Genomic DNA, 21,107 nt, shown 5'->3' with positions numbered 1-21,107 from the left:
GCTTCCTGTTTCTAGCCCTGTTGGGCTAGAGACAGCAGCAGAGAGCCCAGTCTGATCATGTATATTTGCCTTCTTTTCCATGGGGCCTCTTTACCAAATGGTGATTGTGGCTTTACATGTGCGTGGTTTAAAAGCTGACAATAGAGGGTTCGATAAAAGCAAATACTGCTCTACATTTACAACATTGCCCAAAAATCATCAGATCTAGGGTAGCCACATGTCCGGATTATATAACCCTTGTCCAATTTTTTATTGTTTTGTAGAGTTTGGCACTGTGCATAGAAAACTGGCCCCCCCAGCATCACTATATCCCACTGCCTGGCACAAGTGTGGGAACTAAAAAATGTGTTTTAGGAGTGCTAATAATGTCCTCTGCATTAATATAAAACAGAGATCACTGTTTGCAGACTTCATATTGTAACAATATTTTTACAGTGCATATTGTTTAGTGCTTATGCGCAGACCAAAGTGCATACATAAAGTCAATTCCAGCAAACCTGCATGTGTGTAAAATAAATGGATACATGTAATGTGTTCCAATTTAACCCACTATAACCCCCCTAGTTAAGCCTAGTTAGCCCTTAATAACTCCTTTTAGCCATTTTTTTTTCTCAGAAAGAAAAAGACAGTGCATTAAACGTTCAATGATACCCTTTAAAGCGACAGTACACAAATAATGATTAATATACCACAAAGCACTGATACAAAGAACACAGTGAAATAAACTAAATTACCCTAAATACACAAAATATCTAAATATAGAGATAAAAAAATATATTTTTCAAACAAATCGCACCTATATAATGAGTCAAATTCATAGATTCCACTTGGGTAAATATTTAATAAAATCAATTTCACCAAAATGATAAAGCTTCAAGATATAGGATTAGGATTTTAAAGGTGTCATATATGTGAGGAAAACACTAATACTGTATATAAAACCCAATATATTTATACAGACAATGCAAAATGTTTCATACATCATAAAAACCTACAAAGTCCATTGTTTCTATTATATATAGACCAAATACTGGTATATATTACCTGCAACTACTACCTTCTTATATAAATTCACATCATCTTATATTTGTGCATAATTATATCAGAGTATGTCTATTGGCTCCTGTCTAAATTGTCCCTGTATGTATGCATGTGAGATAGGGACCTTAGATTGTAACCTCCTTGAGGGTAGGGACTGATGTGCATGTGCATGTAAAGCACTGCGTAAATTGTCAGCGCTATATAAATACCAGTAATAATAATAATAATACAGTGTAATATAGGATCAACAGATCTTAATCTAATTGACTTTCCTAAGCGCATGTAAAGGTTAATTGGAGGTACTTTACGAATGTTTGCATCTGTAGCAGTGACACGTTTCACAGACTGTGCCTGCTTCTTCAGACTGTGCAACAAACTGTGCAATGTGCCACCTTTATATGGTCCAAAAAACAATGCACAATGATTCACGCTCCCATCATCGCCACATGTGGCCAGGCCAACCATCCACCACCAGAACTCTTTCAGTGTAGATGGAAAATCACACCCACATGCAGTAGGGTGATGGTGCACCAACTCCTCCTTAGTATTGAGGGTTGATGAATCTCTCACCTTCCAGCATTCTTAGCCAGAGGCAGCCATCTATAGATAGTTAAACGTACTAAAGCTAGCCATACACGGCTTGAATTTTGGGCAATTTCTGCTGAATGGGCCAAAATTCAAGCTGAGAAGTAGTCCCATCAGCATCACACGGCTTATAAATAGTCGATTTAAAATTCGAGTGAGCTTAGTTGAAAATTCTCACCTGACCAGTGACTACATCCTATGAGATGCAGTCACTGTTTGTACATTTAGTCAGCTGAGGGTGTCGTGGCTATCTGCACAAAGTAGCTGGCAGTGAAGATTCCTCCATCAACTGCCAGCTGGGAAAACTGAGTAGCTGACGAGAGAAAATCTATACATGTATGGCATAGGTTTAGATTTTACTTTCAGCAGGCCACAAAAGATGTGAAAGACTAACACCTGCAAACTCACAATAGACCCCAACACTCAAGGGCTTTTCACATTATGGGATTCATTTATAACATTTCCTATTGTTGTATATATCGGCGGATGATGTTCGTAAAGCACTAGTGCCCCTAGGTGATGCTGATGAGTATAGGAATTTCCTTCTTCTTCCCATCTAAGGGCACTAGGGCAATACAAATAGCATGTGTCCAGTGGATGAAGTTCTATGGGTTGTGGTAATGCACGTGCAAGGTGTGTTGTCCTAAGGCAGACAATTCATTTTGCCAGGGTTGGTAGCGTATCTTAACACATGAAAAAAAAGGATATGACCTGGATCACACCACATGGCATGTGCATTGTGGTATGCTGCAGTGTAAGCACTGTAATCATGCATTAAGGTGCCATTCAAAATGAATTGCACCGCAATGCACCTAACTCCTGGTGTGTTCTGCTTTGCATTGTGTTTTGCGTTTTTTTACACACATTAAAACATCATGCAGATGTGAATTGGCATGTTGTAGTAGCTAACTGTAAGTTTTACTGCAAACTGTCCATGTAATGCTGTCCCCTTGACTTCCCTGCTTCTCCTTCCTTTTTGCTTTTTGCTTCCAGCCCAAAATGCCTGGTGCTTCCTAATAAGGGGAAGGATGTGATCTCCTCCCATGATGTAGCGTTTAGGCCAAGTGGCCAATGGGGTTACATTACCACCCCTTGTAGGTGCTAACACCAGCTGGGCATTTTGTTGGTGACTGTAACAGAGGAAAGGGTGGCAGGGGATCACTGAAGAGGTGAGTATCAGTGTGTGGGGGGATTACATGGACACTTTGCTTTGAATAGGCAAAATTGCAGTTTCTGTTTTAATACAGCCCTAAACTTAATCAGTGAAAGTGGTACAAATACAACCCCAATTCCAGGGCCATGTTTACCACAGTGTAGCATCCTCTCTTCTTTTAACAGCGCTCTGTAAATGTCTAAAAACTGAGGAAACCAGTTGCTGGAGTTTTGGGATGTTGTCCCATTCTTGCCTGATATAGGATTCTAACTGCTCAACAGTCCTGGGTCTTCTTTGTCATATTTTACGTGTTAATATGTGCCAAATATTGTCAATTGGTGAAAGATCTGGACTGTAGATAGGCCGGTTAAGCACCCTGACTTTACTATGAAGCTATGCTGTTGTCATAGATAAATTGTGATTTGTCTGATCACAGAACAGTTTTCCATTTTCAACAGACCATTTTAAATGAGCTTTGTCCCGGAGAAGACAGCAGCTTCTTCTTTCTATGATAGCGCTTTAACTTGCATTTTTGGATGGCACTGCGAACTGTGTTCACAGACAGTGATTTTGGAAGTATTCTTGAGCAGTTATATCCATCACAGAATCATGCCTGTTTTTAATGCAGTGTCATCTGAGGGCCCTATACCCAATATTGTATTTTGGCCTTGTCCCTTGTACACAGAGATTTCTCCAGATTTTCAGAATCTTTTGATGATATTATGTACTGTAGATGATGATATGTTACAAGTCTTTGCAATTTTATGTTCTATAGAGTACTATAAAACACTCATCTCTCTTTCTCAAAGAGTAATGGGTAGTATTATCATCTATTCGAAGATCCATGACATCTTTCCAACAATCTGTGTGTGATTACTATCTAGGGATGCCGTATGGCATTCAGTCAAGTACTGGACCTTTGAATTAGTGTACAATCAGTCCATATATAACCAACCTTTTAGACAATCCCAGTGTATGACTTTTAATAGAGAGGTTTATAGCTAGGTAATTATTTAATTATTTTGTAGAGCAGATGTAAACCCTAACTGAATGACCGCTAGTTTATTAAGGCACTGTGTATCACAAACAATTGCCATTTTGTTTATAAATAAATAAACAATTTCAAAAATCTTTTTTTTTTAAATAAAATGCTTGTTTTTAAAAAATGTGCATGCTTTCTTGCACCTCACTGATGCTGATCTCCTATGTTCCTCAGCACCATTTATTAGCACTAATACTGTTCGAATTGCATTTGCCCAGGTTAGCGCTGGGTAGGAGGTTTATTTATGAGCCCCTAAGTGTGTAAAACAGCCAGTTGTATTCTGTATCAGAAGCCTGTGTGGCAGGGTAGCAACACAGGAGCACAACTGGAAGACAGGGACAGGGTGTTGTCACTCCATAACAGGAAATGCCTTAAAAAGCATCCCCATTTGATTGGATCCCCATCCCCATTGCAGGACCATCTGCTATAATCTAAATGAAAGTTGCAGGATTAAAAGATTGAAAATGACTTTTAAAATTACATTAGCATGTCAAAGTTTATATGAGATTTTGGTCATTAGGTTTATATCTACTTTATTATTTATACTGTGTTTGTTTTGCAGAGATTCCATTATCTGCCACACAGCTGAACAATGGCCAACAGCAGAGAACAGCTGTTGGTAATCCCTCTACCCTGCAGAAATCGAAATATCTTACAGTTACCCAGTGCCTCCCTAGCACCTACCCAAACCAAGGCAACATCAATGGAGCATTCGATTCCTCTTGTGTGGAAGGCAGCAATAACTCAGTAAGTCATCCTTTATCCTCTGCTATAATCATCTTATTGTTTGTAAAGATGCCCATTCTCTGATACCGGCAATCTCAGTAGGATTGTACTGTTGGCCTACCTATGGGAAATAATTGTTTGCAGCTGACTCTAGAAGGGTTTGGAAGTTCTCTATTAAGGGCCCATTCACATAAAGTGCATTGGTTTGCGCTGCTCAACACAGGACCAACAGAGTGACAATCTGAAATCCATTGTTTCTAATAGACTCAGTTCACACCAACACTCCGTGTTGGTGTGTGTTGAGCAAAAATTGAATACACTACATGTAAACTTAGCACATGTTACAAAATGTCGCAACATACTACAATGCACGATACGAAAATAAATATTATGGCTCCTGCTGTGCAAAAAAAGAACCAAGGCAATGCAACACGTTTAAAAAAGCGCAGCAACACAAGTGTGCTAAATGCATACCAAATGCAGTGCAGGTTGTGTGAATTAGTGGGTTGAAAATCTTGGCTCAAAGACTATTGCATTCTTGCTTAAAGTACTCTGTCCTGGTCCAGTGATTTTGTATAGTCCCTTAGAGAATTTATTAGTGCAATGTGTTTCATAATCTGAATATTACCCATATTATCTCCATTATTTGACAGTCAAAATATATGCACAAGTGATGTTTTGTAACTCTGTTGATGTTTACCTATAAAACTTAATTTAAAAGTTATTAAAAGTGAAAAGAACTCTGTCCTGAAAAAAAACTGTAATCTGTATGTTGATGAGGAAATAAAGAGCCCCTGTCACTTTGGCCATGCAGGACAGGAGATTGGCTACTCAGGAACCGTGCTTTGGAGTGGCAGACTTTCAATATGTTAGCAGTCTAACTCTTCTCCTTTCATTAACTTAACACATTCCATTTCTTTACATAACTGAAACCCGGCCCTGCATTGACCTCAGTGTATTTGAGAGATAATATTATTAACAGTGAGTTCTTTTTGTAATTATTGCAATTTGAAAGAGAAACTGCTCTGCTTGAGAAGTGTACCTACCAGCATGCAGGAGCAATGGAAAAAGTAGATCTGGACACTGCTGAAAAGAATGAGAAGCTTGGTCAAATTTTACCTTTCAGTTACAACAAGGTACACAGGGGGGTTGTATAAATCTAGTCAAATGAAAGTAAAATGTACCTCCCTAATTTTTTTCACTGAAGGCTTGCCTAAGAAACACAAGGGGCACTCTACCATTCCCTAAAATTTAGATGCCCTCACACTCAACCTGTGTTCCCCTCACCGCACATTTATCTCAAACTGAGTGCGCAATGAAACTCAAATAGCTGTCCATATTGTGCAGAGTTTTCTAAACTTGTTATCACATTTGTCTCTTGTGTTAGCTTTTGTTGTGTTGTGGAGTTATAAAACCTCAGCTGCCTGGAGAGGCTTGTTCCCTTCTCCGGCTTAATAATCACTTCTCAGGTAAGATTGTCTCCATTCCCAGGCCTCGTCCCCCTGGGAGCTGAAAGCTGCTTCATGTTCTCAGTGTCTCTATGGAGATAGCTTTACCTGGGAAGATTAGGTGCCAAGGCAATGAGCGAACAGCGCCCAGATTTACACTCGTCCAACACAGAAGAGGAGACCTTCTGCTGATCGATTACAGCAGAGCCAGTCCTGACGAGTGCTTGCCCATTGTCGGTCACCAACTTCCGCAGCAAGCTGAAACTTCCAGGATCCTGTTTCATCTGACAATGGATCACGTTTCATGGGTCTCATCTCTTGTAAAACAGAGAGGATGACACAGGCTGAACTCCCTGTGCAATTGTTTTGCTGATTCGGAGGAGGGGGGGAGGAGAGATTGCCTGTTTGAATTTCGTTTTCTAAAATGGATCCGGAAAGCCTACAAGGACTTCCAGTAAGTACAGGGGGTGAGAGGGGAGGGGATGTTTTGGAATTATTTATAAAGGCAAACCGAGCAGAGGTAGAAAAACAATATACAATTATTAGACTGCCCTGTGCATTAAATGTTGACTCATTTCTTATATGTAAATTCTCTCTCTGTTAAAAATGTAAAATTTGTGTCATCCTCAGTTTTGCAAGTTTGAAAGTTCTAGAACTGGGTCCATCTGTATTGATTTTTGTATTATTGCAATTACTCATTAACATCGTCTTTAATGTTTATGTACAATTAACATATCCGTTTAATGCCAATTTACGGCTAAGGCGGGAAATGTGTATAAGCTTAGTGAACTTCATCAAAGGCTGACAAGACCACGGAAGCTGTTCACAAAGTAAACACTTTTTTGAACAGCTGGTGGCCAGATTGCCAGTTGGGGCCTGTTTCTTATGGATAATGTCTTAGTACAAATAAGTATTTGTTGAAAAAATACAGTATTTCCAAATCCCAACTGGAAGACATTTAACTTGATAATCAATGTGTGTTGTTAAAATAAATTGCCATTTCTTTAACAAAATATTGTTTTTACCTATTTTTATCTTTTTTATTTATGTGGTATTTGCATGGTATTGCTACTAATCTTCTCCAGTAATTCTTTGTCTACATGCACTCTATAAAATGTCAGCTGCACATTATGGCTCTGAACCGACTTACTCATAGTGACAACAGTGGACCATGCCGGCACAATATGTGTCAGCATGGCCACTCATAGTCTCTTTTTAGGGGGCGACAATGTTGGAGCACATTTGGTAAGCAGTTTTCACCCCATAGCAGGAAGTGCCTTAACAAGGCCCTTATGGCAGATATCCTTTAATGAAAGCTGCAGATTGAAAAAAAAAATGAAAACAACTTGATTGTGGAGGTAGCCCTACTGCAAGGGTTAACTTTTGAAAATCCTGGAGGTCCTCTTTAACATGTTAAAGTTTATATGAGATTTTAGTGATTGGCAGTGAGCATGTGCAAATCAAAGTGACCTATTCTAACCCATAACCAGTTTGTAGCTCTCACATACCAGTAGGTGCACTGCTATTTTCCAGGAGAAATTCTAGTCAATATGTATAAAATAAGAGGATTATTCTTAATATCAGGACAGTAGGCTAAGCCAGATGCAGGACCAGATCCGCTGGTGTAAATATAGCCTAATATTGTGCAGCCATTCATTACACACTGCATACAGCTGTTTCAGGCTTTTTGGCCATCATTAGTGCAGTGTATGGAAGCCATGGCTTCTACAGAGTAAGGCTTGTGACCCATCAGTACAATATAACCATACAGATTATGCACTGAAGGGCTTTTTGAATGCTTTAGTCCCTTCTCACCATAACCTGTATGGTTATATTGTCTCTTCAGGTCCCAAACCCTACTCCATAGAAGCCATGGTTTTCATACACTGCACTTATGACCAAAAAAAAATTGAAACAGCTGTATGCAGTTTAGAATAAATTACGCTATAATATTAGGCTTAATATGCGCTATACACCAGTGGTTCTGCATGTGCATCTGCATGTGCATCTGGCTGATGTGGTATAAAGCAATGGTTTGTATGGCTCAGTCTATTGTCCATTTTTGGGATATGTGATGGTTTAAGACATACTAATACCTTCTATATAAATAAGGTTTTATTGTGCTATGCACTGATTCAGTCAGGGCCGAATTTTCCACAGGGCCACTGAGGCCTGGCCTTGAGGCAGCAGGGAGTAGAGGGGCGGCACAGCCACCGAGCGGGTATTTTTTTCTACATTTAGCCCTGCTTCAGGCAAGTAGGATTAAACGTAGAGCGGTAAAGCCCCCACTTGTTTTGTACAAGTGATCCCGGCAATGCTGCCGAAATCACTTGTAATACGCCTGCAGGTTCCCCCCCCATGGTCCGCCCCTACTGGCCGCCTCCCCAGCCGTGGGTTTCGGTGTTCCCTGCGCTCTTCTGGCGGACCTGGGACTACGGGAAAGTAGTTTAGGATGGAGAGCGGGTAACCGGACGGAGAAAGTCCATTCTCCGCTCTGCTCCATGTAAACATTGAGATGGGAGAGCAGCACTCACAGCCTTCCCATCTCAGCTGTCACAGGAGAGCCAGCACAGTGCTGTGCTAGAACTCCTGTATTGGAGGTGACAGGTTCAATAAAGAGGAACTGTCACCTCCAAATACTATCCCACAGTGGCTTGTTAGCTCCTGTGTGATAGCAAAAACGTTAAGTGAAAAAAAATAAAAACTGATAAGTAAAAAAAGTTAAATAATTTTTTTTTAAAAGTAAGAAATAATAATTCAAATAAAAAAGTGATACAAAAGTTTTAAAAATTATGAAAAAAGTACAAGATAATAAGATAAATAAAATGTAAAAAAGTAAAGAAAAATAAATAAAAATTATAAAAAAAGTGATAAAAAGGTAAAAAAAAATCTCAATCAACCATCCATTGTTTAGTTTCATTTAGTTTACATCCAGATTTTTCGTTATTGCGTTTTCCGAGATTCGGGTCCAAAAGTCCATTCGTTTCGGGATTCGGATTTGGAAGAAATTTGTTTGCAGTAATCTGTACGAATTTTCATTTCTGGACGAATATTAGATGATATTAGACAAAAGAAAAAAATAGTCTTCAGTCTGCAGAAGAGAATTTGATAGCCAACAAGCCTGAAACAGCTGTATGCAGTTTGGAATAAATGGCGCTATAATATTAGGCTATTTTTTGCACTATACACCAACAATTCTAGGTGTGCATCTGGCTGAAGGGTCATAAAGCAATGATTTGTATGGCTCTGCCCACTGTCCTAAAATAAGGAATAATGCTCTTATTTTTGACATACTGTAAATAATGGGATGAAACATCTGAATACTTTCTGTTCTACAAAGGTTTTACTGTGCTTCACCCTTATTCAGTTGGGGGGCTTTTTTAATTGCATTAGTTCCTTCTCACCATAAATTGTATTGTGATAATGTCTCATTCGATATTCCCTATAACAAAGCAAATTTTAACTGTTTTCAATTCTGGTTTACTTTATGTAAAACGATGTCCCATCCAGTGTTTCCTACTGCCCAGATGAACCTGATCATGTTCCAGAATATACGTAAAGGCTGTAATGGAGTCTTAAAACAGTCTTTAGAAAAAGCCAAGAACATTGTATCAGAACAGGTCATCAAGGAGGTACTACATTTATAGTCAGAAAGAAATAGGTCAGCAAAAATCAACTAAACTCTGAGTAACCCAAGAAGATCAAACTCTATCCCAGAGAGGAACTTTACATGGAAACAAAGAAAGTGCCCAATAGACATAGGCATGAAGCTCAATGTAGCTCTTCCAATGCATTTCAATGGAGATGTTCACATCTTGCAGCTCAATGTCGCCTGTAGCTGAAACTTGTTTTTTTCAGGGGATTTCGAGTGATTTAACCCCAATAGACTTGATGTCGCTCAAAGTCGATCAGCTTAAATCAGCGCTGAAAAATTGTAGCTCAGTGTGAATGGGGTCTAATGAAACTCTGCTGTAAACGAGTAGATATGGATACAAAAACTACAAGTATAGTTGACTACAACTTATAAACCCCCAGAATATACAAATTATATTCTGCTGCCCTTTTTGATGAAGAAAGCTTGTATATGTAAAATGCTATAACTATAATGTATAAAACTGCCCAAACACCAACTATGAAGAACAACATTCAGAAAGCACACTACAAAGAAAGGAAACAAAGTGTACTTGGAAGATCAGTTTTGGGCAACTCTATTAGCCTTATGTTATGAATAACATAACATATCTGATGAATAGCTTATGTTGTTTAGTTGAGCAGTTGTCAGGATACTGTGCACAGGTGCCCCACACCGTGTGCATGTATCTATACGGGAGGACCAAATACTCGACCACACCTGACAAGGCTATGAACTTTAATAGACATACAAAATCATATAAACGCCAACATCCCCACCAACACCCACAAGCAACATAAATTAGCCAAACTAAAAGACACAGAGTACTACAGGGCAAGCCAACCAGGGGAGCAAGGCCACAGGAGTGGAGCCACAGAGACCTCAGGGCGGAAGGAGTCAGGGTCCAAAGAGGCAACAGGCCTCAGGACTCCGGACTCAGTACTCAGGTTAGGGCCACAATACTGTGGCAAAATCCCCAGTTCAGGGAGGAATTAAATACCCTCCCAGGTAACCCCAGGTGGGGATTAATTGCAGGGCCACCTGCAGGTGAGCCCTGGAGCTGCAGGTCCTGGTTCCAGCGTCACAGTGCCACCTGGAGGTGCTCAAGTCCCAGACAGCCACTGGCTGCCCAGAGACACCTGCAGGTGAGCACTGGAACTGTAGGATCTGCTCCAGCTCCAAGGTGCCACCTGGAGGTTTCCTGGTCCCCAACAGCATTATAAAATACCATTACATACTGAGTGCTGAATAATTCAGGTAAGGGACACACCCCTTTCTCGCCTAGGGAAGACTGGACCTGTTTAACCCCTTTGTGATGGGAGACGTATACTGTACGTCCCGCCACAAAGTGCCCAAATGACACTGTACGTGACCAGTTATTTGCGGCTCTGTAATGCTGTTGGGACATTAATTAATTAAATAGTTAAGCTTTTGTAAAAGCTTCTTGCTTTCATAAATGAAAGAATGAAGCCGTTACATACAAATACCGGATCACTATGATCGCTAAATAGCGATCTGGAATTTGACAGCTAAAATAGCAGAGAGGTAGCAGAGTCACCTCCCTGCTATTTGTCTTGACAGCTGGGATGTTTTCAAAGTTGTGTGATACATTTCAGGAACAATGTTACAATGTATCTCTGTGCCTGAAATGTATCACTTCTGATCGTCTAGGCACGATCAGAAACATTTCTTGAGATCTGATTCTGACATGCTGTCAGGATCAGTCTCCTTAGGTTATTATTAGCTTTTCCTAAGTTTGGAGCAGCCTAATAATAACCAAAAATTAAAAAAAGTTAATTAAATGATTAAGCAGCCATAGTGACTGCTTGATATAATTGACAAAAAAAAAAGTGTAAAAAATATATTTAGAAAGAAAGTATATTACTGCCGTGGAAGAATCACACAGCAAAAATTTAAAAAGTGTGTCAGACATTTACGAACAGAAACTGAAAAAAAACTCAGTCATAGAGGGGATAAATGTTTAGCCTGCAAATATCGCCAAAAGCATGTAGAAAGTGCTGTTTTTTTTTTATTATTAGAACACCAAGCTCTGAAAATGTAACATGATGAAGACACCCAGGATACATTATTTGTAAAATAACAAATCTGCGAAATGATATTTGTAAAATAATACAAATAGTGGACAAAAACATTTATAAACATGAATTGGCAAAAATAAATTAAAATTGATCAAAGGCCATTATAGTTTTCCTTTAGGTTAGAGGTGATTTATATATTAGCCTTTCTACACACTTCTCTTCTACTATTGGTATGCTTTCCTGTTCTTATTTTACTTGGGCACACTCATAGTTTTTGAGTTTTTGTCCCATGGCCATAGTGTTATTAGGAATGTAAAATGTGGTTTGGGTTCTGTTTGTTTATTGGCTTCTTTTTAGTCACCCAGGTAATATTCTGGATCACTTTCTGTTTGTGTATTCTGCTCCCGAGAGGCTTTACTCATTATTTTTTTTCTTTTTTTCTTTGCAGGTTGTTAACAATTATGTGGATGGAAATCAGGAGATTACTTCAAGTGGCATGCATTTTGGTGATGGCAAAAGGAAAGTCGACTATGTCCTTATCTACCATTACCGACATCGGTCAACTCAACACAATGGATCCCCCACCAACCACCGGCCTCCAGCAGTTATTGTTTCCAATGGGAATTCAGTGACTCCAGAAGAAATAGGGAAGACACCTCCGGAACAGCCTCTTCCTGGGGAATTACATAATCAGCAACAGAAGCCTGAAGGACATGATAAACAAAAACAACAGAACCAGGACCATCAACCTGCTAGGAATGGTAATTCATCATGTCATCCACACGAGGTAGTGGTGGTAGAGATGAGCCACCAGGATGCCCTAGAAGAAGAGAAGAGGTGTCAACGGGAGGAGTTTGAACGTAATCTTATAGAAGCTGGACTGGAATTGGAAAAAGACACTGAGGTGAGTAGGGTCTTGCCTGCAAGATATAACCAAGTTCCCTTTTTCTTGTCACAAAGGAATTGTTACACATGAGGTCTACCATAATAAATCAGCAAAGACAATGGAAAATACAGCAAGCAAGTACTTCATGAGTTTATGGTTCGATAATACATTAAGGAATTTTGTTATATTTGAAGTTATATATTAAAGGAGAACTATGGGGTTGAGGCTTTTCCCCATAGTTCTCCTTAGGGTAACGGGAGGACACAAACTAGCATCCTCCCGTCACCCCAAGCTCAGTATACCGCGAGCTGCAGCTCGCGGTATACTGAGACGCCACACTATAACGCGAGCTACTGCTCGCGGTATACTGAGACGCCGCAGCTGAAGCAGATCCCAACAATTATGTCTGGATCCGCCCAGCTGCGTGAGTGACAGCTGTCTCTGCCTATCTAGAGGCAGAGCCAGCTGTACCCGCCCCCTCCCCCGTCCGATCCGCTAGTCAGCGCTGGCGGATCGGAGCAGGGAGGGGGGAATCCAGCCCTTCCCCTGTCACGGCAGAGAGCCGTGACAGGATAGAGAGGACAGCGAATGCTGGTATGTGTTCGCTCACTTCCCGATCTACTAAGCCAACCTGTGACAGTCTCATTGTCACAGGTCGGCTAGAACTATGAGGTGAGTGAAAAGCGCGCACCTCATAGTTCTCCTTTAAGGACTTTTGTTGGAATATTGTTGTGTGGCTATAACACAGTGACATGTTACCAAGGACAACCCAAATATTAAGGTAGTGACATCATTTTCATACTTTTGCCTCAAGTTCCTAGTTCTTGCTCAAACTTTGGTTCTTGATGATTATGGTTTAAGCTTGGAGCATATAGTTAACGTGACATTAAACCCTCAGATTTTTTAACATAAACCAATACTGTAATGTGTGCCTTACTGTAATCCATGGTTGTTTTCCTTCTCTTTGCTGCTCTTCCTTTTAAATCCTCATGTCTTCTCATGCTTGGGGAGAACTTCCCTTTTCAGCTCAGGGCCTCTTCCTGTAGTGCTGGCTCAGATTACAAGCCTATACAAACGGATACACAGACACCGTGTATCCATTCCTGAGACAAGGAAGTCTGCTGCAAAACAGAAGTTCTGCAGAGCATGAGAACAGATACAGATTTAAAAGGAAGAGCAGCAAAGAGAAGGGAAACAACCATGGATTACAGTAAGGCACACATTACAGTATTGTTTTATGTTAAAAAATCTGAGGGTTTAATGTCACTTTAAGTCATAGAGCCCATGTGATTGCCCTGCTCCAGGTGTTGCCTCTTACTTCAGCTCCCCCAGCTAAACATGCCACTCCATACAAACAAGAATGAAGATCTCACTTCAGAATACTATGCCTCGGTAAAACTTAATTAAACAAAGTGTCCATAGAAGCCCACTTAGGTTCTTCCCGCTGACACATTTTACTTAGAGGTTACTCATTTGAGGTTTAAGTGAGTAAAAGGTGTCAGAGGGAGGAGTTCAATAAAGTTTTGCTACAGGATAGTATTCTGGAGTGAGGCCTTCTGTCTTGTTTGCTTAGATTTAGAAAATATAGGTTCTTTGGTTCATATCTTATGTAGTTGAGATTATTATAGGGGACTATTGAGAAGGTGAATACAATATTTCATCTTGTGCTTTTGTTTGACAATAAGCTTTAACGAATTATCCGGTTGGATTATACATACAGAAGGCTGGAATTTAGTAAACTCTTAAACCTTACCAGTCTGTGTCCTTACTTTCTATTTTGGAGCACAGACCTCTCTCCCACCTGTGCTGCATATTTGAATGATATTATGTTTGTTTCAATAAGGGCTATGGATGCCACCCATCTGGTTTTGCATTGAACAGCCATGTTTTTGTTCCCTTTGTCATGTTTTAAGGTTCATGTCTTATATCTATAATCCTGAACAAAGCCATAGCAGGAGACAAAATGCACATCTGCTCCCAGGGGCCACCTTGATATGCTACGGGTAACCAAACTATCTCATACAAAGGCGATGGCTTGACAAATTGTGCCGTCTGTTATGAAGATTTTTGACTGTGATTATTAGCTGTCAATTGGAAGAAGGCATCACAGAGAACAAATAGGGGGGAATTTATCAAAACTGGAGTAGACAAAAATTGGAGCAGCTGCGCATGGCAACCAATCGGCGTCTCTCTTTCATTTTCAAATCTTAACTGAGCAAACTGAAGAGAGAAACATATTGGTTGTTTTGGGCAACTGCTCCAGATTCTGCCTGCTCCAGTCTTGATAAATTCCCCCCACAGTTTTTTATTAGAATGTCCTGCTACTGGCTACGTTGATTACATTATTTGAGATTTCAGTTCAGTACACAGGAAGTTATAAGGACACTGGATTTCTGGTAGGATGAACTGGTATTTTTTTGTACTTACAGAAAATCTACTTAGTCTGAAAAAACAAATGCATCACATCTAAGAATCATAAGCTGTAATATATTATATATTTTTTTCTTGTTATACTCCGATATACCTTAAAAATGTATAAGCAAAGTGAGAAAATACAGTCACCGCTCCCCCACAAATCTTATAACTGTGGGATAATAACTGTCCCTCGGCCTGGATGTACCTTAGTGAAATAGGTTATTGAGGAACATAAAGCCCAGGAATAACAGAGGTGTCTCTTGGTAAGATATCTTTTACCCTCACATTTGTAGAATTTCTCCCATTTACTTCTCCTGAGTTGCATATAATGGTATAGACTCTGTATAGTCAGTGACTTCCTCAGGGAGTGTTTGCATCATAGCTCAGCTCTCTGGGTCTCAGCTGCGCACAGAGTCTCTCCACTGACTGTCATATGACTTTGCTGTTATTTCCACAACAAGCAAAATACAGGGCAGAAAATGTGTGTTATTATGATCCGGATGACCTGTACAATTAACAGTCATCATAACAATGTTTCTTTGACAATCTGTGGCTCTTCAGATGGAACTCCATGGTAGGCTAAGCCAGGGGTTGTTTATACCTGGTAGTGATGTCTCGAATATAACTATTAAAGCACAGGCTAATGCAAAAGCATATAGAACCACTATGTTGAAGCCATCTAACTGCCTGCTAAGATGCCTGCTTAATACTTGGTTAAAGCTACAGCCAGCTCTGCCATTAATGAATAGGCCTGGGCAGAAGCACAATGAGCCACTATGTTGAAGCTTGCTAAATGCCTCTTAAGGTCTGCAAAATGTTATACTTATCATAAAATACAGGACGTCGTTTACAAAAATGTTTAATCAGGTAAATCCTAGAAACCAGTAAACAGGGTTACATGTATTTTAATGTAGTTTGGATTATAAATAATTTCCATATATTATGGCATAAAATACTCTTTTAAACTTTTTAAATCATTTAATGCATCTACATGCTGCTGATCTCCTTCAGCCTTTTTTAGCCACCTTCTAGTTACATGCATTTGCTCCAGCATGGGCAACGCATCATTGTTTTGCTTCCCTGATAGAGATAACAGTCATCCATACCTATGACAATACAAAAGAAGAAAATCAAACCTGTCTAACAAACTCTACAAACCTTATTTTCTACTGTACTCCCCCAACACCTTTTGTGAGGTGGCTACTAGAAATGTAATGATTGCCAGAGCTGTAGTAAGCCTGGTTGGATTATAGTTGGCATTTATCAGGTTAATTCCAGTTGTCCTGGCATTGATTGTACCTACCTGGGTGGAGTGTGACTCTACTGTAGTGTGGGACAGCCAATGAGGGGCAGTGTGAGTGTATGTACAGTTCACCAGCCAATCACTGGGTTTCTCTCAACCAGTGTTGCATGCTGGGATAAGGTACATATACTACAGGGATTTGACATTTGCTTTGTTCGGGACCGGCCATGGATTAGATCAGGTTGGAGTGCTGTCCAGCCTGCCCACCAGGCTAGGTCTGAGGCTTGGGGGGTGGGGATGCTGGAGTGTTGGAAGTGTTTCACTAGGCCTCAAGAATAGAGGAGGCCTGTAGAACCAGGAAAGCCGATGGTTGCTGGAGGTACTTTGGGACCCCCCCAGGCACCATATTTAAAGGCATTTTTAATTTTTAATGTTTCATTTTAAGTGATGTTAAATCACTGCTCCTTTAAAAATTGTATTTTTTAAAAGTGTTTTTTTCATTGATACATGTCCCCCAGGGCAGTAAAAAGTGTATGGGGATCCGGCCCCATACACTTTTTATGGCCAATAAATTGCATATAAGGCTTCAAAATGGGGACATTTAAATTTCTGAGTTCTACCCCCATAGACATGCATTGAGTTCTAAGTTCGAGTTAGAACTTTTTCCATGTTCGAAAGTTCGAGTTAGAACCGAACACGTGGGTGTTCGGCTCATCACTACTTGGGATCTAGTGGACCTCAGGAGCAAGTCAGGTGTCTCTCTCCTGTTAAGCATCTGTGCTCATCCCTGTTCATCTGCTACTCAAATTCCTATCCACTGTGCTACTAATGGATCTACACTGAGATGCTATAAAAAGGTCTGGTGAGTCTGGAGTCTATGTTTGTGCTACCCTGGATGTCTGGGATCCCTATACCCTCTCCTCAGTAAGAAGATGTTAATAACCGTTCTTCAGCATTATTCTTCTGGAGTGGCAATCAGCTTTGTGGGCACTAGAAGAGGGCGGTTAAATGCTAATGGGGCAGCTGAAGACCAAAACTCATAGACACCTAGTGATGACCCAGGTTATTCTGGCGGCTCCTTCGGGGGTGAGCACTACAATACTAACCAATGAAAAACGCTTGATAATGAGGTCACTTAGCACTTCCTTTAACATTAATGAAGACACTGGTTTTTTTTTATTGTACAAAAAGGACGTACACGCTAAAACACCATGGTGATACATGAAATAAGTATCCCCCATATACATAACCCATTTTCCCTCCCTCCAGAGCAAAGAGGATCTCCACCAGGTTTTAAATATGTTTATATGTATCTAACGTTATAACTGCCGTGTCCCTAAGAACTTATTCTCACTGAAGTGTAGTTATCATCTATACCTATGAAATATGTCAGTGTGGCTGCTTGAAGTCTCAATCAGAGGCTCATGTGACAGAGTGACAGGGCAGAAGAACAATTGGGAGACAATTGTTACCCCATAACAGGAAGTACCTAAACAAGGATCACCATGACAGGATCACCACTTGTTATTTAATTAAATTATATGTTAAAGCTTATATGAGATCTTAGTGATTGGATTTGGATATTTAAATGGCAAACTGATAATAGGTTTAGGAAAACCATTTCTCCCATCACAGGGCTTGAGTCTGAAACATCTTAATCTGCATAACATTGCATAACTTAAAATGTTGACTTCTACTCATGCAATGTCAGAAGATAAGACAGCAGCAATACAATGATACTGGGTGAGGTTGATGTGTTTTCTTCCTTTATCCCTTTAGGGGCCAGTGGGGTCAACAATGGCTAAGCCCTTTCCTCACTATGGAGCTAAATCTGTAGCGCTAATGATGCAGATTGTGTTTTGTTCCATCATTTGAGAAGTGTCTCACCTGCAGTCTAATTATTTCAGCATCTTACTAACTGCCATTCTCCTCAGTTGCTTTCCCTTTGTTTAAATGGATGCTTATCTCTTGTCTCCAGAGACCCCTTACATGGCAGGATAGACGTGTGAATCAGAATTACTGCCTGTCTGTTTGTACCAGAACACAACAGCAAGACTAATGCCAGGTGCCAATTGCCTGTGTTGCTCACGCAAACTAATCAACATTTTTAACTGGCCATGCACAGTCCAATTATCAGACAAGAAGAGTTTTTTTGAACAATCTCTGCCCACAATTGTGAACAACCTTTGCAATATTGCTTCATTATCAACCTGTATGGGGCTGTCAACTCAACATGTATTTGATTACTTTTCTTAGTATGGCAATCATAGTGAGGTGAATAGCATGGCGATTATTCTGCAGCTGTATAACACTGATTATTGTGACATGGACAGCATGCAAGGAATTGGGATGATAACCATTGCTGTACTGGTTCTGTACTGGCTGTACTGGCTGATATATTGGTCACTGTGTCCTGAATACTATGCTTTATTGTATATTATACAGCAAAGTTTTGTTTATTCTCTATTGGGCATTATGCTGATCATTGTGGCTGTATAGGAGGAAGGTTGTTATAGTATCTGTATGACTTTGGTTATTGTGTATTGTATATTATTTGTGTCCTAGAGGCTATACAGAATTATTGACAGATTAGCAGAGAGAATGAAGAACTCCCCTGTAACCCTCCTTACAACCCTAACAATAACACTCTCTGTAAGACTAACATTGACCCTCATACTAAAACTCCTTATATCCCTACACTAACCCTTTTTGTAAACCTTACACTAATCCTAACACTAACCATCCCTGTAACCCTAACACTAACCTGTATTATAACATTAACACTAACCCTCCTCATAGACCCACACTAGCCCTCTTTGTAATACTCCCTGTAAACCTTACACTAACCATCTTTATAACCCTCAACTAAATCCCAGTCATCCTAACCCTCTTTGTAACCCTAACAATAACCCTTACACCAGCCTTCCCTGTAACTCTAATACTAACCCTCCCTAAAATGTTAACACCAACCCTCTCTGTAACCTTAACACTAACCTTCCCATTAACCCTAACACTATCCCTCCATCCAACTTTAGCTCTAATCTACCATGTTATTTTTATACTGGCTGTCTTGTAATTATAACATTAACCCTCATACAAACCCTCCATTTAACCCTAACCCTTACAATAACCTTCCCTGAAAACTCTACTACTAGTCCTCATAGTGACCCTCCTTAACAATACCACAACACATAACACTTCCTGTAACCCTGACACTAACCTTTTTGTAACACTGTCCCTCACAATAAACCTCTTTGTAACTCGAACCCTCAAAATAAGGTCAGAAAATTGATTCTCCGTGTAACTCTAGCACTAACTCTGAAAATGGACACCTAACCTGAATGCAACCTATCACTTAAAACCCTAACCTTATAGCTGAACTCCAGGTATGCATTAGTTTGCATACTTACATTGGTCCAATGTATGCATACGTCGTACCTGGTCGGCTGCTGGGGATCCCGGGGATCACAGTCTTCCGGGCCCTCTATGGTGCTAAGTGGCTTCCCTTCTGCTCTGAATGCAGATAAGGGTACTGTATGTAGGGGATAGTGTTGACGCCTGTACAGATCAGAGATGAAATTATTGGTAAATCACCTGTCTCTGGTGTGTTAAAAAACAGACAATCAACAAAAAAAAAAAAACATTTTTACAAACAAGAGAGAATATGGAGGGGGAAATTTTTAAGAGGTAGAAAAAAGACAGAGTAAAGGAAAGCAATTTTGAAGGTAAAAAAAAAACGGTATATTTTAATTGCACAAATCACTGACAAAGTATTTAAAGAGGAACTGAACTCTGGAAGGGGCGACCACAAAAGGCAGGAAGAGGGCAAATGACTAGCCACCAGTATTGCCGGTGGTCTTCCTTCAGCTGACCATTTTTCATTACTAACTTACCATGTCTTTTTCTGCTCTGTATCTCTGCGTGGAGGTGGCAATCAGGTAAGAGGCAGGGATTTGCTTCCTCATGTCAAAGCCTCCAGCAGGGAGAACAGTGAGCAGCACAGTAGTAACACCACCAGATCTCACCCCAACATTAACAGTCAGAGGCAGCAGAGCCTTAGATCTCACACTGCAGATATTCAGCTATGAGGTTGTAGGGACAGGAGAGACTAGGCACACTCACATACTAGGAACTGTAGAAACATTTAGGGCAACTCCAACGAAACAAAAGGTATATTTTTCAGAGCACTGCTTATGCACAATTAACATTTCTAAAATGTCCCTGTAACATAGCAAGTCTTCACTTTTTGAGTTAAGTTTAGCTTTAAAAGCAACGTATGTAAATAAACATCCACAATCTTCATAAAGTGGATCTGTCACTTACTCTGTGCTACCACATAGGGAGCTTGTTCAAAAACTAAACTGACTTTAAAAACCCTCCACAAAAACATTTTTTAAAGCCCTCCATCCCCACATACATGCACATTCAAATACAAACATGCATTGGATACACCTGTATGTGAAAATTGCACCACACATTACATATTGTTGCAAGCATTAGAATGAGAGTAATAATTCCAATGCTATCACTCACTGGTAACTAAATTGATGAGCGCTGAAGGCTTTTAAAGTTTAACCTTTGGGCAATTTTGGGTACTACAGTTTATGCCATATCATGGGCAGGCACAATTTTAATGTTTAACATGTATGGTATATATTTACCCGATGCAACCCCATCTATTTTGCAATAACATTGGGTACTATACTGCATTCGTGTGTACTAAATTTCCTTTTCGTGTATTTTTTCCTAAATATACAGATTTGATCAACATTTATGTAAATATAGTGCAGCATAAAAAATTGCAACTAGCATTTTGTTTTATTCTACAGGGCCTCTGCTTTGCAAAAATATATAATTGTTTGTGGATTTTAAGCAGTTTTCTAGCCAAAAAAAAAACA

The 21,107-nt window shown here is 39.9% G+C and overlaps 1 protein-coding gene across 1 annotated transcript in view; it reads left to right on the top strand.

Moving 5' to 3' along the window:
• The first annotated feature begins 12,161 nt into the window (after positions 1 to 12,161).
• The window catches only part of ANO2 (anoctamin 2), a 158,391-nt gene continuing 149,445 nt past the window's right edge, over positions 12,162 to 21,107 (top strand). Inside the window, exon 1 of the mRNA XM_018562702.1 lies at positions 12,162 to 12,569. Within this exon, the coding sequence (XP_018418204.1) occupies positions 12,162 to 12,569 (408 nt within the window). The remainder of the gene's footprint in view (positions 12,570 to 21,107) is intronic.

The sequence above is a fragment of the Nanorana parkeri genome, unplaced genomic scaffold (genome assembly GCF_000935625.1).
Source record: "Nanorana parkeri isolate BGI_ZX_2015 unplaced genomic scaffold, ASM93562v1 scaffold592, whole genome shotgun sequence".
Classification (NCBI taxonomy): Eukaryota; Metazoa; Chordata; class Amphibia; order Anura; family Dicroglossidae; genus Nanorana; species Nanorana parkeri.
This window is presented reverse-complemented; position numbering and strand designations above follow the sequence as displayed.